Source organism: Phalacrocorax aristotelis, chromosome 2 (genome assembly GCF_949628215.1).
Source record: "Phalacrocorax aristotelis chromosome 2, bGulAri2.1, whole genome shotgun sequence".
Taxonomy (NCBI): Eukaryota; Metazoa; Chordata; class Aves; order Suliformes; family Phalacrocoracidae; genus Phalacrocorax; species Phalacrocorax aristotelis.
This window is the reverse complement of record NC_134277.1, coordinates 53,672,736-53,687,797: the sequence shown is the minus strand read 5'-3', so window position 1 is coordinate 53,687,797 and position 15,062 is coordinate 53,672,736. Positions and strand designations below refer to the sequence as shown.

Genomic DNA, 15,062 nt, shown 5'->3' with positions numbered 1-15,062 from the left:
AGAAGTCTGTGTATCACAGCATCCCAAGCTACAGAAGGGGGTGTGAAATTCTACATTGTCTCAGCCTTTACAGTAGTCAAGACTGCAGTTCATGTTAGGGTGGGGGTTTTTGTTGGGATTTTTTTGGTGTCTAACAAAAAGTATGATGGAATGACACTGTATAATACAGTAAAGATTAGATATTCAAATGAAGGAATGTGACTTAGGACCCCACATGGCCAAGAAGTTCAGTGATGAGTGAATTTGTCAAAAGAAAGGTCTGCTTGCTTGAAATTGAAATGAGTTTCTAATTCAGACCAAATGATTTTCAGCTGGAAATAAAAAGAGGAAACTATATCACAAGTAAAAAAATATGTTACTTTGATAGGTGATAAAGTGTTTTAATGTTTCATTTTGAAACTGATGTAAATAAAATAAGGAAGAGAGGTAACTGATCTGAGGACACAGTCAAGTATTTTTTGTGAATACAATATTGCACGTTTACCTTAAATGCTTGGTCTTTCTTGTACTTCTTTTAAATCAGCCCTTTATACTCCTTCAAACTTGTTTTTTTCATTTTCAATTCATTCTGAATCAATTTTCCCCTAATTCTTCAGTTCATCAGCCAACCAAAAAACATTCATAAGCCCATTATTTTAGATTCGCAAGTAGAGTTGTGTAAAGAGTGACAGTGAAGAAAAGTCATTTTGCCATCATTGTTTATTTTTGTTATGCAACTGGAATAAATTATATTAGAAATAAATGTATTTGCTGGCATAGCAATGACAGCAAAAGTTATTCTGCTATTTCCAGTCCCAAAAATTTGGGAAAAAAAAGCACCAAACCAAAACCTAACAAGAATCGTAAGGGTGTTTTAGATATTATTATCCTGAATTTTGGAGCAGATTTATTTCAAGTATTCCCATCCTTTCCTCTTTATTTTTAATGGAAGCTGGGGTTCTCATGAAATTTTGTTCTTCATGGACATGCTTTTAAGAAAAACAGTGGAACATCACAAAAGTCACAATAAAATTACAAAATAAAAATCATGGGGACTCTTGCTGGGGAGGCAGGAAGGGTACTCTAATGCTGAAATGAAATGTTTTTGTCTTAAAATCAGATTACAGGGATTGAAGCCAACCCATACTCAAATTTTAAGAGAGTCTTATACCTTACAGCTCTACTTCTGGATATCTGATACATATGAGGTTGGGTGGAGCAAAGTAAAACAACTAGTTTATAACATCTTGTAGATATAAATAAGGAAATCCAGTAAAAATAGCTGAAACCACATTTGTGTTTCATGAACAAGCTCCCTGCTACAGTCCTTTCCATCACAGAGATACATAGCACTTCTAGAATCAGATTTATGCCTGAACTTTATAATGTTTAAGAATCATGGCTTTCTTTACTAGCAAAAGTGCAGAGTATCACATCAGATTTTTTGCAAAGGCTTGCATTTTTCTTTAGACTAGTGATTTCCTCACTAGCTTAAAACGCTTTTTGCAAGTGCTACTTTTCAAAGCAAATTCACATGGAGAAATCTATTTTAAGGCATTTGTGAATTCAACACCAGTGAAGTGTGGAGCGAAACAAAAATGAAGTCATTGTTCGTTTTAAGGTTATTTATGGCATATTCAATTGGTGGGGGAAATTTTGCAGAGCTCTGTTTCTTTTCTCAATTTTATTCCAACAGCTTGGTGCACTTATTAATTCTTATGGCTTTCATTATTTAAATGAAGATGATATACAGTTCTCCGTTTCCTTTTCTGGGGTCCTTTTCGTCTTCTCTGAATAATTTCTCCATCTGGATGCATGCTCAGCCCTTGTCATGAACCACAGATAAAGCAGAAATCCATTATTGTCATCCCATTTGTTGTGTTTGAGTAAGTGGTTTAGCCCAGCCATGCAAGTTATTTTATGTGGACATACTCCAGAACCAAAGCCATAAATAGGGAATTAGCAGTGCATTCTAACACAAAAATTAGGGTAAACATTCATTTTTGCTGTGCTTAAGCATGCTTATACGGGTGACTTTTAACATTTACTTCAATCAGGATCTGGTATAGCTGAAACTTGGATGTATGATCTGGTTTTCCTTCAGGTTACATGGTAACAGAAACCTTCTTCCTAAGATAGGGTTGTTTTTAACCGTACTGCAGTTTTGTTTATGATCACATTGCACGTGTGACTTTTAGTAAAATATTCTTTTTTTGTGGTTTGCAATTTCTCATGTGATTTTAGGTTTTAAAATGTCTCCCCTAGTCTCCTGTTATCATACAGTGCATAGTCAGTGCAAAGTTTTATGCTTGGCTCATGGGGCAATTCATCTCAAAATTACATGTTATTTGCTTAATTTGGTATTTCTATTTACACTAACTCTAAATACCCACTTGGATCTTATGATCAGCTTCCAATTTATTTCTACTGTAGCATCCAGACAGTTGCTATTTATATCTTTCTAGTTTTTCCAATGTGTTCGTTCTGGAAAAAACTGTCCATCTCATCACAGCTGCATTGTAGATTCACATTTTGAGAATAATACAAGTGTTAAACTATTTTAAGTTATAATTTTTTGTATGTGTAAGAGAGACTTAAATGTTGCAGATCTTAGTTTTCAGGCTTCTAGGTCACATGGGGAATCCACAGCCTTGAGTGGCTCTAGGCATAAGCTGATAAGGCAGTTCCTCAACATCAAATAGTTTGTGTATTTATATGTTGGTGGACAGCAGGGATAGACCAGACCCAAACCCACTGCCTGCATTGCTGCCTATACTAAAGCCCTGAAGCATTGCTTTTGCTGTGGGAGAAACTTGAACGTGCAGGGCAGCAGCAGCAGCTCAGGAACAAAGCTGGAGGCGCCACTTGCTAGCTGCAGTAAGAGCATGCTGAACCTACGCTCCTCCATGTAATTTTACATTCTGACTTCTCCCAGCTTCTTTTGTGGGAAGAAAGCTCTGGCCTATCCCTCATATTTCAGACAGCAAAGTTCAGTTTTACCTATATGGTCAAGATGGCAGCTCTGCCTTTGAGACAAGTGTATAGACTATTCTTCTGCAAAGCGTAAAAGAATTAAGCTCCTAGGAGGAGGATCCACAAAAGCAAACATGTCCCAAACCCCACAAACAAACAAACAAGAGAAATTAACCTCTGCAACTTAGATAAGTGCTCTTATTATTGAGGTAGCAAATCAAAAGGAAGCATCCACGTGTTCTCTAACAGTTTGGCCAAGGTTGAAAGAACAGTAAAACAAAGGCATGATATTATGGCATGGAGCAAAAGAAGCTTTAAAATACTGTTTCAGGAAGGAATGATAAAACATTTAGACTCGTCTCTGAAAAAAACAAAACATAAACCTTTCAAAATAGCAACCACTATAGCTAAGATTTTCAAAACAGGACTTAGAAGCATGATGCTTGCTAAAATTAGTGGGAGCTGTGCATCTACATCTGTAATGGCTTTGAAATCTCAGCCTATAACATTCTTTGTTAGTCTTCTCCCTCAACAGACATGTAGGAAGGAAAACATTTTCTGTGACTGAAAACACAAGTAGTTGTCCATCCAGAACTACTGGAAACCATGCCAAGTTGTCTTAAGTGCCAGGCAGGCTATATGGTACACACTAATTCATTTAAGAACAACTGAAAAATGTTTAAAGCCTTGTAAAGGAAATTAGGGGGCACAAGTGTTCATACAAAAATGCACGAGGTTCCTAGTGCACTGTAAAATGAAGAAGCAAAAAAGGCCAAAGTCTTTAACCATCTGAAACAATCTAATCATCCTCTGGAAATGCACTGTTTGGGGTGACTATGTTAACTGAAAATGGAGTGATTAAATAAAGTCAGGCTGATAAATCTCCTGAGTACTACTAACTTATTTGTAATATCATTGAAGATGAGTAGTATGACTGGTGTCTCAACTCTAAAAGCTATGACATTCACAGGAAGGTAATTGAAGCCTGCCATTCCAAAGCCCTGGGTACACGTTCAGATATTACCAAGGCAAATTTTACAGTCAGTGATTTGCATCAAGATAAAAATTAATTCTTTTGGCTGCCTTGGGATCAATCCATGAGAGACCACAGAAGGAAATAATAATAGGTTTGTAAGTCACTATGTATCAACCATGACTTTAAGACAGGGAGTGAAACAAACAGAAAAAACCTGTTCTCTCCCACACTCGGCTTTCACACTGGAGAACACCAGTGAAAACCAATAGACTTTTTGCCTCATAAAAGCATACAAAAATGCAGGTACAGGCAGAACAGGAGTGATTTTCAGTAGAAAGACCCTTGAATGAAGGCAGTCCAATTCCAGCAGCCTCTGTTAAGCACAGAATACCACTTTAAGAATCACAGCTTATTCCAGCTCTCTGGGAACTCAAAGTGAGAGAAAGAGGGTGGATTCTGATAAGACCAAATACCGAAAATATTTAGTCTTTTATAGCAAAATTGCAGTATGCTTTGTCCCTAGAAGCTGACTGACAGACAGCACGGACTGTAAGTAAAGACATCATAAACTTCTGCAATTTCGTATTTTTGCTTTCAGGACATTTTAAGATGCCTTAAGACAGAGACCCAGGTAAAAAGCACAGTAACAATTCTGGTTTGAGGTGACAAAGGCATATGAATATGCTGCCTCTGAAAGAGTAGATAACAGACTTCTGATGTAGATAAAAGGCACAGATTTTATGCTATGTACTTGTTCCCTTCTATGAACCTCTAAGAACAAATGACCAGCCATTAAGCATCTAACCAGAGAAAAGCTGCAGCTGTTCAAGGAACTATAACATCTCCACCTTTTGGGAGGTTATTTTTCCTAAATATCATCAATTACAGATTCAGTTGCAAGCATTTGACCTTCTTTAATTCATCTTACCATTTGAGCAGGTCCCCTGCAACAGCTGGCTGAATTAAAACAGACAGAGCTAGCTGAGTGCCCCTTGCATGTCTGAAGGACAATCACTCATCTCATCACTATTTCTTCTAACCACCCTTCTCCAAACACAGGGGAGCACAGAACTTTGAAGCAGGTACTCACGAAGTCAGTGAAAACAGGACTCAAAACCAGGAGATTCTGTAGGGCACAGAAACCTGAAGCCACTCAAAAATTACTGCACATGTACCTGGCAGGCTTCACAATGAGAATAAAACCAATTGAAAGTCAGCTAACAGACAGAATGATTTAGTGTGATCGCTTCATTTTAATTCAACAAATTGGTTAGTCAATGCAGTCCCTGTATTAAGCATGTTTTCCCACCTAAAAAGCCTTAAAAATACCAGATTTTGCTGGGTGCACTTGTAAAACTGTATTTTATATTAACAGAGCTAAAAATGCTGTAGTGATGAATTATCTAATACTCTCTGCATTGGGAGAAGCTGTCATCCTACTCTTCTAAAAAAACCTCTCTGGCAAACCTTTCTGCCAGGCATCCCCATGGGTTTTTCTTAGTCCCTCTGGTTATTACCACAGAGAACAAGGACCGGCTTCTGTAGTTCCCACAAAGGTCTCCAAGAGCCTCACTAACCAACCCTGATATCAATGACTAACTTTATTAAGCTCCTCTGGCATTAGACCACTGACATTTTAATTCTTTATTCTTAGAATTATCATTACTGATTATTGTTAGTTTATATATATTGATCTGATGGTGTATAATATAAATATTTTATGTGTATCTGAAAAGGTCTTTTTACTCATGACTCAAAATATCATTTATTGCTTCATATTTTTAGCATACCTTTAAATCAGTGCATTCATTGTGCTTCTGCACAGAAAGTTTAGAAAATTATCACTCCCCAAATCATTTGTTTTCTGCACTGCTTATCTCCAAGATAGATAATTTGGATATAAACCTGTTTTCTAAATGTGAAACACAAGGCAGCCTACAGTCATCATGACTACTCATCAGTCTCTTCAAAGTAACTCTATTGAGTTACTAGTTCAGTCTTCACTTTATTTAATCCCCTGGTTTCTTTTTGGACAATAGCAAATAAAGGCTCCAATTATACACGTGTTTGTTGCACAGACAACTTATTCCCAAAGGTCTTGATTCTACAAAGCACAGGGAGTTTTACAGTTGAAGAGCCACTGAAATACTTAAACATTGATATAACTTTAAGTGAGCAAGCCGACTGATTTCAGTGAGACCATTAGCATAACCTACATCTTGAATCAACATACAGCCCATAGCTCTGATTCAGGAAAGTGTCAATGCACAGACTTTGTTCTACATGTAATCAAGAAAGCCCCCTAGCCTGAGGTTAAGCAAAAGACTTTCACAGCACTGAATATCTATGAAAGAACACATGCTTTTTGCTACCAAGACAACATAAAAATATAATACAGAGGCAAAAGGCATCATATATGGTTACCAACTCAGTGAGCTATCCTCATTTTCATATATTCCAAATGTAAAAGAGATACATTAATGCACGGTTGCAACTCAACATAGTTAAAAGTGAATTTGAATTACCTCAGGCTGTTCTCTCCTTGCTTACATTCACAGACAAAATCAAATCAAGGCAAGGCTACTGCTGTTCATTAGGACCTTGCAGCTCTTCTATTTATCTTCTATCTGTAAGTTTCTTTGTAAGCCAGCAACTCTTGTGATCTAGCTGTAAAAGAACCAGCAGCTGGCCTCAATTTGAGGACAAGCTGAACTACAGGTGCGTAACAAAAACTTTTGGAGCAACATGAGGATTTTGTCAGAAACTGCTCTAAGGGGTGGCTTTCACAGAAAACTCAGAAGCACCTCAAGGGATTGTTTGGTTGTCCCAAGGCAAGATTAGCTTTAATCACATCATCCTTGACTAATGCATGTTCAACCTGTTCTTAAAGACTTCCAGTGATAGACATTGCTCCTTATCTTCTCCAGGCAATCCAGTGCTGTGCTTCACTATCCCTCTTCTTTGAATATCTTAGATGTCTCAAGTAACTCTCCCTTGGTTTAATACATGCTATTAAAACAGAAATAAAATCCTATTAAATAAAAGCTTGCAGCAGCAGATATGGAGAGGAATTTATTCCTTGCTTCTTTACTTTGTTCATACATTTTAAAACTTTACTGTGCCTTCCCATAATCTTCACTTCCGCAGGCTAAACAGACCTGATTACTTTCCACTTTCTTCTTAGACTATGTTTCCTAGGTCTCTGTTTATTATCTTGGGGATCTTGGGAACCCCATATTTCAGCCTCTTATTTGGGCTCCGGTGGCAAAACCAGCAATTTTTCTGAGTATGATTGCAAAGCACTTTGAAAAAAATCATTTGTGTAACTACATGCAAACTACAGTTGTATTTAACTTCAGTACAACTATCACTCCATATGGATCCAAGATTTAGACCACCTTTTGCAGATGAAAAGCCCTACCAGATTTTGCGCACTCTCAGAAAAATCCGTCCCTGGTTCCACTGCACTCAGTCACTTGGTTAGAGAGAAAAAAAAAAAAAAAAAACAGAAGCAGAAAGCTTTGGCTAAATAAGAATGATATATCAAAACACCCAATATTTTAATGAAAGAAACTGAATATCCACACATTTGCACTTCTGTACATTTTTGTGATATATATATATAATTTTAAGCTGTTTACAAATAACATTTAATGCTTCAAATATTACATAATGTTGATATTATATTTCTAGCAGAAATAAATATATTGCACTTAAAAAGAAACTTTTCATTAGATGTTGCTTCATAGTTTATGTTCATAACTTCTTTTTCCATAAAAAGATTTCCCCCTACCCCCACCCCATACACACAAACACACACTTCAGTACATGGTGAATGTGCTCACGCAATGCATTATAAACAACAAAGTCAACACAGCAAACAGCAGAACTGTGGTACATTCTGTTAAAGAGGTTACATCCAGTTTTTTACCTTCCTTTTTATAAACCAAATCTTTCCTCATGTTTCTGAAGGTACAATTAAGAAAAAAAAAAAAAGATTGTTTAAATGTGCTAAAGGTAAAATACAGCAACCTGTATTTTTTGTCCTTAAACTATCATAAAAAGTTAGTTCAGAGTGTACTTAAATCATTGCTTAGTTTTCTTTTAAAAAGATAAAATAAAGAAAAAGAAGTTGTCACTTGATAAACTAGAGACTATATGCAAGGACAGTTTATCACAGAGTAATACATAAATCCTCTGGCCAGCAATTAAGTGGTTAGTAAAGAAACCAATCTCCTGCAACAGAAAATACTCTGTAAGGACCAGTGAGAATAAGATCTCACCAACCCCAAAATAATCTTGCAGCGAGTGAATGTCATCCCTCCACAGATGATTCGTATAAGCACTGTGGCCACAATTTCCTCCCAGATAAGGAGCCCTAAGTGTTACACTGATCTCTCGGTTGCTTTTACCCCTCATCTAGGGGTAAATTACCACAATTTTTATTAACATACATTTTTTGAAAGCTCCCCAAGTTTTTACAATAATTTTCATTGACATTTATGTTTCCCTATAGCACACACACATAAAGAGGATGTAGTGCATAATCAAGTTGCCAGCCAAAATGTTTTCTGTTTAAAAGAGGTTCTTTTTCAAATGCTGGCTAGTGTTTGCTGGATGTTGGAAGCTGCAACATCTTATGTGTACACGATCACACAGTGTCATGGCTTCCACAGATAAAGCCTTCTGGGAGAAAATTTTCTATTGCATTTCATAGACTGTACTACCAAGTATATTAGCTATCATACAACATACTATCTTTGAACATGTGAAGAAACATTTCCATTAGAAACTCTGCACCTTTATCCACTTGATCTGTGCTTGTTCGTCAGTTTATAGCTAGAAGAGTATTGCTGAAACCAGTGGCATTGAATTTCTGTCTTTGACAGTGCCTCAGGCCATATAAAGCAATACTGCAAACCAAACAGCCAAATTTAAATTTTTTTCTTAATGTGTAGCTTCTCAGGGTCCAAGAGTAGAAGAAAAAAAAAAAATCAGACAAATGCATCTAAGTCAGTTTTGTTAGCCTTTGGGATGCTTTTGTTGGATTGAAGACCTGAGGCTGTTCACTATGAAGAAAAGTGTAATCAAGAAAACACCCAAAAGTGCTTGTAACACTTTGGATGATAATCTTATCATTCTCTTTGAAAAGCAGATTCAGGCGTGTTCTCTCCACCTTTTAAAAAACAAACAAAAAACAAAAAACAAAAAAACCTAAACCCAACATAAACCAGCACAAGTTTGCTCAGCCAAGAGAGATCATAAAGGTGAAGAGCACTTCTCATGGGATATAAAATGAGAATTATATTGGAAAATAAGCTCTAGATTATATTTGGCATTCCTAGACCATCTACCAGCAACAGATGTTCGGTCCTGAAAATGATATAATTTTGACAGCAGTACAGCGACTCCTTAAAGAAATTACTGAGTTATTGTCAAAGTAATATAGATAATTTTTTTTAGGAAAAGCTATTTCACTCTTCAACCGATTAATTATTAACTTACATTCATTTTCTTCCAATTGTGAAATCAATGCTAAAGCTGATTTCTTGTTGGTTTTTAGCCTTTTCTGTAGAGTACCTATATTGTTGCTGTCACTACAATCACTGTTCTTACAGTTAGGCTTTATTTTTAGGTAAGAATGTTGAATGAAATCCCATCTCCATTACAGTCAAGAAATCTGTGGCTGACTTTGGTGGGGCAGGAATTGTATCCATGGAACAACTCTCATGCTGGCCCCTGCCCGCAGGACAGTGAGAGAGACAGGTAGAAGAAACCTTGCGAGGTGGCAGGACCTCTTTGTTGGCATCCTGTGGTCTCTGTGAACTTAATGCCTTCTACCTGAACTCTGCACAACAGGTTTTGGAGGTAGGATTGTGAGAGCAAAGAAGAGGAGGTGAGAACTGGAATGACTATTGACCTTATTCCTGGGGAAGGCTCTCACAAACTGCCTTGGTTCCCTTGCTTGGGATCTGCCCATGATTCTGCATTAGTGGGGAACCCAGTGGGTTTCTGATGCAAAAGAATTAAATCCTCAGAGAGCAGCATATGCCAGAGAGCAGTGTGGGGAGGGATGAGGACACCGAGAGACTTGATCTGACTGAAAAAATCAAGCTGTGGATTTTAAACAGATAGTTCTGCATCATCTACAATATGAAACTCATCACAGAGAATTTGGATGAGGAGTTGGCCGTATCATGTTTTTATATAGGGACAGTCTTCTGCCATATTTTTTCAGATCACATTGCATGTCTTTCATTTAATATTATTGTAAATGATGTTGTCAAAACCCAGTTTCCTTCTCCAGGAAGCCTGGAGAATTTTCCCTGAAATGGTATCAGGCATTTCTGCATGCCCAATATTGGTGTGTTCAGAACAGGGACTGGGAGAGGACTAAAGAGATTGTACACTTTATTTCCCTGAATTTGCTTCATGAAGGAAGCACAGGTCAATGTATAAGCAGGCATTATGTGACTTGTAAAGCATGGCTAAATCAGCCTGCCTGTTCCAAACTTATTTCTGGAGTCATGTGAAAGCTGCCTACTTACTTGACCATTTCCTGATGGAAGTATCAGCATTACAGCTGCTGGCTCAAATTCTGAACCTAACCATATCCCCTGCAACTCCAGATAAGTTAATGGAGCTGCAGAGGGAAACAGATAAAAGAAACAGAATTTCACCACAGGCTTTAGCACATGCTGTCATAGGACCTTCATAGAACTCTAACAGAAGTCAGGCAACTGAAGGAGAGGGATTAAAATAATCTTCCAAATCTCCCCTGAAATCCTAATTTCTGTGGAATTAGATATGTACTTCAAGAGTTTTTTTGTTGTGGGGCTAGTATCATCTAATTTCCCGAAAAACAGGGGGTTTATATCAAAATGGGCCATGGGTAGGCACAACTTTGCAACATGCACTGTTCAGGTAAATCTGATAGCCTGGAGCAAAATCTAGTATTTGGATACATCAAGCCAAATTCAGTGTCTGATTTTAAACCATTTAAATACTGCAGAGCTCAGCTTATTATATGCATTTCTGGAATTCCTTGTAGCTCCGGACCCAGAAACTGTAAATAAAAGTTCGTTTTCATTCACATACAGAGCACAAAATTTGTAAATTGCTTCAGGTCATTTTTTATCAGCAGATCCAACAGTGAGGAAAGGGAAATTGGGATGATACAGCCCATCACTGAGGTAATCGAAATGGCAAGTTTAGCAAGATTTTGAATTTAACTACTGGGAAATACATAAAGATGCCCCTTATCTGTGGGATGCAAATACTGGCCTACAATAGAAACTGGGAAAAGCCTGAGAGGTTATCATTGCTCTGTGTGATTGGGCATTTAAGACAAGGCAATGGGACAAAATAAAAGGCATGTGACATGCCTTGACCTTCACTGAGATGGGAGATAGGTGACTCAGTGTAATGCACTCTGCTTCTTACCATATTATACCAACACACACTGGTCAAAAGTACAGAAGAATAGTGCCAAAAAGGTCTGGTTTCCATTCTGTGTTCCAGCTCTACAGAGATCTTTGATATATGAGATTGGATTGCTAGTTCTTTTTTATCAGTAGATGTGTTATCACCTATAACTTGGATGTAACTCTACACAGAAACTCCGTGTTGACTCCTTATTTACAGTGAAATCCCAGCTCCCGCCATGCAGAAAACCAGCATCGCACTGGTGCTCTTTTCAGCAGTGCAAAGGATTCGTGCTAGCTCTCTGCAGAGAGGTCAGTTTTTTCTTATACCTCTACAGTTCCTCTGTTGCATCAGACATAACATACTAGAAAAAGTGGACAGTACTTTGAATTAGAACCCTAATTACTAACTCAAAAAAGGCAGATATGAATTTAAAAAAAAAGTACATGTGAAGTTCTGCGCTGATACTTTCCCAAGGAAACTCCACCATTCTCCTGGGACATGGAGAAACAGACAGTACAACCCTTATTTTCCTGGCCAAACAGCTCGTATAATAACAGCCATGGCCAAACCAAAGAAAGCCAGAACAAGTAGAAGGATATTCCAATGCCACTCATCTTACACCAGTCCATTGATTACAGTTTGGTCTAGAGAGCCTATAGACTGATCTAGCCTGAAATTCCATTATCTTGGTACACGTTTGCAGCTAGCAACAGGACTTCAGTGACAAGCGCAGCAGCAAACAAACGTTACTTTGATACCTTGGGTTTCTAAGTTTAAGTAACAGAATATCCCAAATCAACATTTTCCTTCATCATACCTTAATAGACAGTTAAATTGCTCCTCCTACGATATAGAACAAATGGTTTTTTTAGACTGAAGGACAGAATACATCATTACTGCTACAGTCCTGTAACAGTTCTTTTTCAGAACTGATAGTGTTTTTCGAAAGAAACAGAGAAAGAAAGAAAGGCTCATTAATCATTTTCTCTTTGGGATTATAGTGGCAACTAAGAAATACTGCTTTTGGTGAATATAAGCCAGTCTTTTAAAAAGGACAGTGGCCTTCTCCACTTTGTCCCATTCCCAGCAAAAGTATGCTGAGATAGCCTAAAACATGCTCAAAGTTATAGCAATACCTTTTTTCTGTTTAGATACTCATCAGTCACAAGAAGAGACGAAGATGAGTAAGAGTATTGCCTTTTTCAGAATTCTTCCAGCGTACAAAAAAAGACCTATGCACAATTAATTTGTACACTGCTGCATAAAGATAATCTCTTTCCGCTAGATACAATGTACCTTTGGGACAAGCTGCACGCGACCAAAAATCCTGGGAGCTTTGGGATCCATTTCGGCTGTTTTACACATAGATCTGTGAGCAGCTCCAAGCTGCATGCTTGTTTCTTGTGATCCCTCAACAGAGGAATCTATATCCATAATGCATTTTCTTAGCTGGTTTTTTATGAGTTCAGCGCTCCTGCCACAGGTCTTTCAGGAAGGTCCCTTCTATTTTTCATACCAAACTTGCACATTTAAAATCTCGTGTTTCTCTTGCCTTACATCAGTCATACAAACGGCGTCATCACTGCGGAGGAGTGACGCAGTCCCTGGATAGCTGCATAAGGACCCTGCTGAAAATAATGGTGGTACCTAGGCATGTGGAAGGAAGGGAAAGTGGGGCCACTACCTTGCATCGAGCTGGCTATAGCAGAGGGTGTAAGAGGCATTCCCAGGCGGCTGTATGGAGGCAGAGATCCTTGGATTGGATGAGGAATGGGCGTAGCTATGGATGCAGTGCTGGTACCCAGGGCACTCAAAGACTGTGGATGCTGAAATCCAGGGAAACTGGTTGAGGAAGATACCCAGGAACTGAGGGACAGGTTATCAGATGTTGTAAAAGCTGACCCTGCAAGCAAAGAGAAAGAATGCCTGACGTTTGCACTGCAATACACAAAGCTGGTAAAATAGCAAAAAGGGAGAAAAAGTCTTTCACAGCAAGGCTAATTTTAGTGACAAGTTGTCATTGGAAATACTTCGGAAATACTTCCCCTTATACCTTTCTTTATATTGTTATTATTTGCCAGTTGCCGTCCTTTATCACTGCATCTTAGACAAGTTTCCATTTTGAGAAGCTGGCTGCAGTGGCTTGAACGGTAAAATCAGTGTTGCACATTAGACATTTTTGGTATTAAACGCTGAAGAACCTTGCAATGGTGCTACTAAGCACTGAAGCATCTACTCTGATGTGGAATCTCACTGATTACATGCCTCTTTTGAAGACATGCTTGTAGCTTTTTACATCAGATCCTCGGCAGAACTGTTGGTTTGGTTTTTTTTCCTAAAATTTCAGTCTGGAAAAAATGCAGAAAAATGTAATTTGCACTATGAGTTTTCCTCTTTTTTTTACCCCAGTAAAACTTGTCAACGCTGCACCTTTTCACTGAACTTGACTTCTTCCAAAATATAGAACAAAAAATTCTAAAATGTCAAAACATTTGTTATTTTTCCAACTGTGTACAGTGCTCTGAGAAACAATCATAGTAAGAGATGGTGGGTTTTAAGTGAAATGCACAAAAATATCAAAAGCTTGCTCCCAGGGTAATTATCTACTTTTGATCAAATGGCAGTGGCTTCTTTGGTATTTTCTTAATCTGAAAAGTTCCAAAAATTATCTTCACCAATTTTCTACCTCTTTAAAACACTTTTTCTCTGAAGATTGCAAAATCAGGAAAAAAGTAAAAATGGTGTCTTTAAATTGTATCTAATTACTTCTTTTATTTTGATAGTAATATTTTTTTGAAAACAATGAGTAATTTGTTTTGATATTTATTCATGGTCATTTTCAAATAATCTGGTGTCGTTGTTGCCCTTCACCTCTGCGGTTCCTCTATGCATCTGGTCATTATCAGATGTCTGATTTCTAGAAATGAGGAACACAGTAAAATCTTTAAATAAACTCTTATTTTTTTATTCCTAGTCAAACAGCAATTCCACTCATGTCCCTTCTGTATTTTCTTTCTTGTCCAACTTTGTCCACTGAGAAAATGCTTCTTACTTTAAGGAATACGCTTACTGGCAAGAATATTTTGCAAAATATTATTTCAAGCCAGTTCTGCAAAACATTCTGAGAAAACAAATTTTATAACAGGTACTGGGTTTACAAATCTGATTCTAGAAGATAGGTTCATCCAAACTGTGAAAAGAAAAAATACGAAGACATCTATCTGTCAAGGTAAACTTATTAGAATTATGTATATTGTAGCCACATACTCAGAACAAAAATATGAGAAAACAACAATAGAAAAAAAATGTAAATTATTATTTTTTAAAAAATAAATCTCTTTGGGGATATATTCCCAAATCAGAAAGAGTGCTACTCTGGATTAATTCCTTCTCTGCTTAATGGAACATGTAAATTGGCCCAGTAACAGGAAAAAGAAATAGAGTCAGTTCAGCAGTAGAAACAGACTTGAACCAAATCCTAACTGCTGGGAAGTTAGGATCCAGAGCCAGACTGTAAGGATAACACCATACTCACAGACCAGAGCAAAACCCTTTGCAAATCAGGGGATACCTGAGCAATATTGCACTACAGGAAAAGCAGGATGTTAATCTGGATTTGACAAGAAGGTTTACATTTGGTTCTCTTCCAGGTGGACACCATGAATCCTGTGTGTGGATGCTGGGGCACAGGCACGAAGACATTACA

General features: G+C 37.6%; 1 protein-coding gene across 1 annotated transcript in view; it reads right to left on the bottom strand.

Annotated features, from left to right (window-relative positions):
• Positions 1–7,464: 7,464 nt before the first annotated feature.
• The window catches only part of TBX20 (T-box transcription factor 20), a 39,587-nt gene continuing 31,989 nt past the window's right edge, over positions 7,465–15,062 (bottom strand). The window contains exon 8 of the mRNA XM_075083598.1: positions 7,465–13,259. Coding sequence (XP_074939699.1) covers positions 12,919–13,259 — 341 coding nt within the window. The 3' untranslated portion in view covers positions 7,465–12,918. The remainder of the gene's footprint in view (positions 13,260–15,062) is intronic.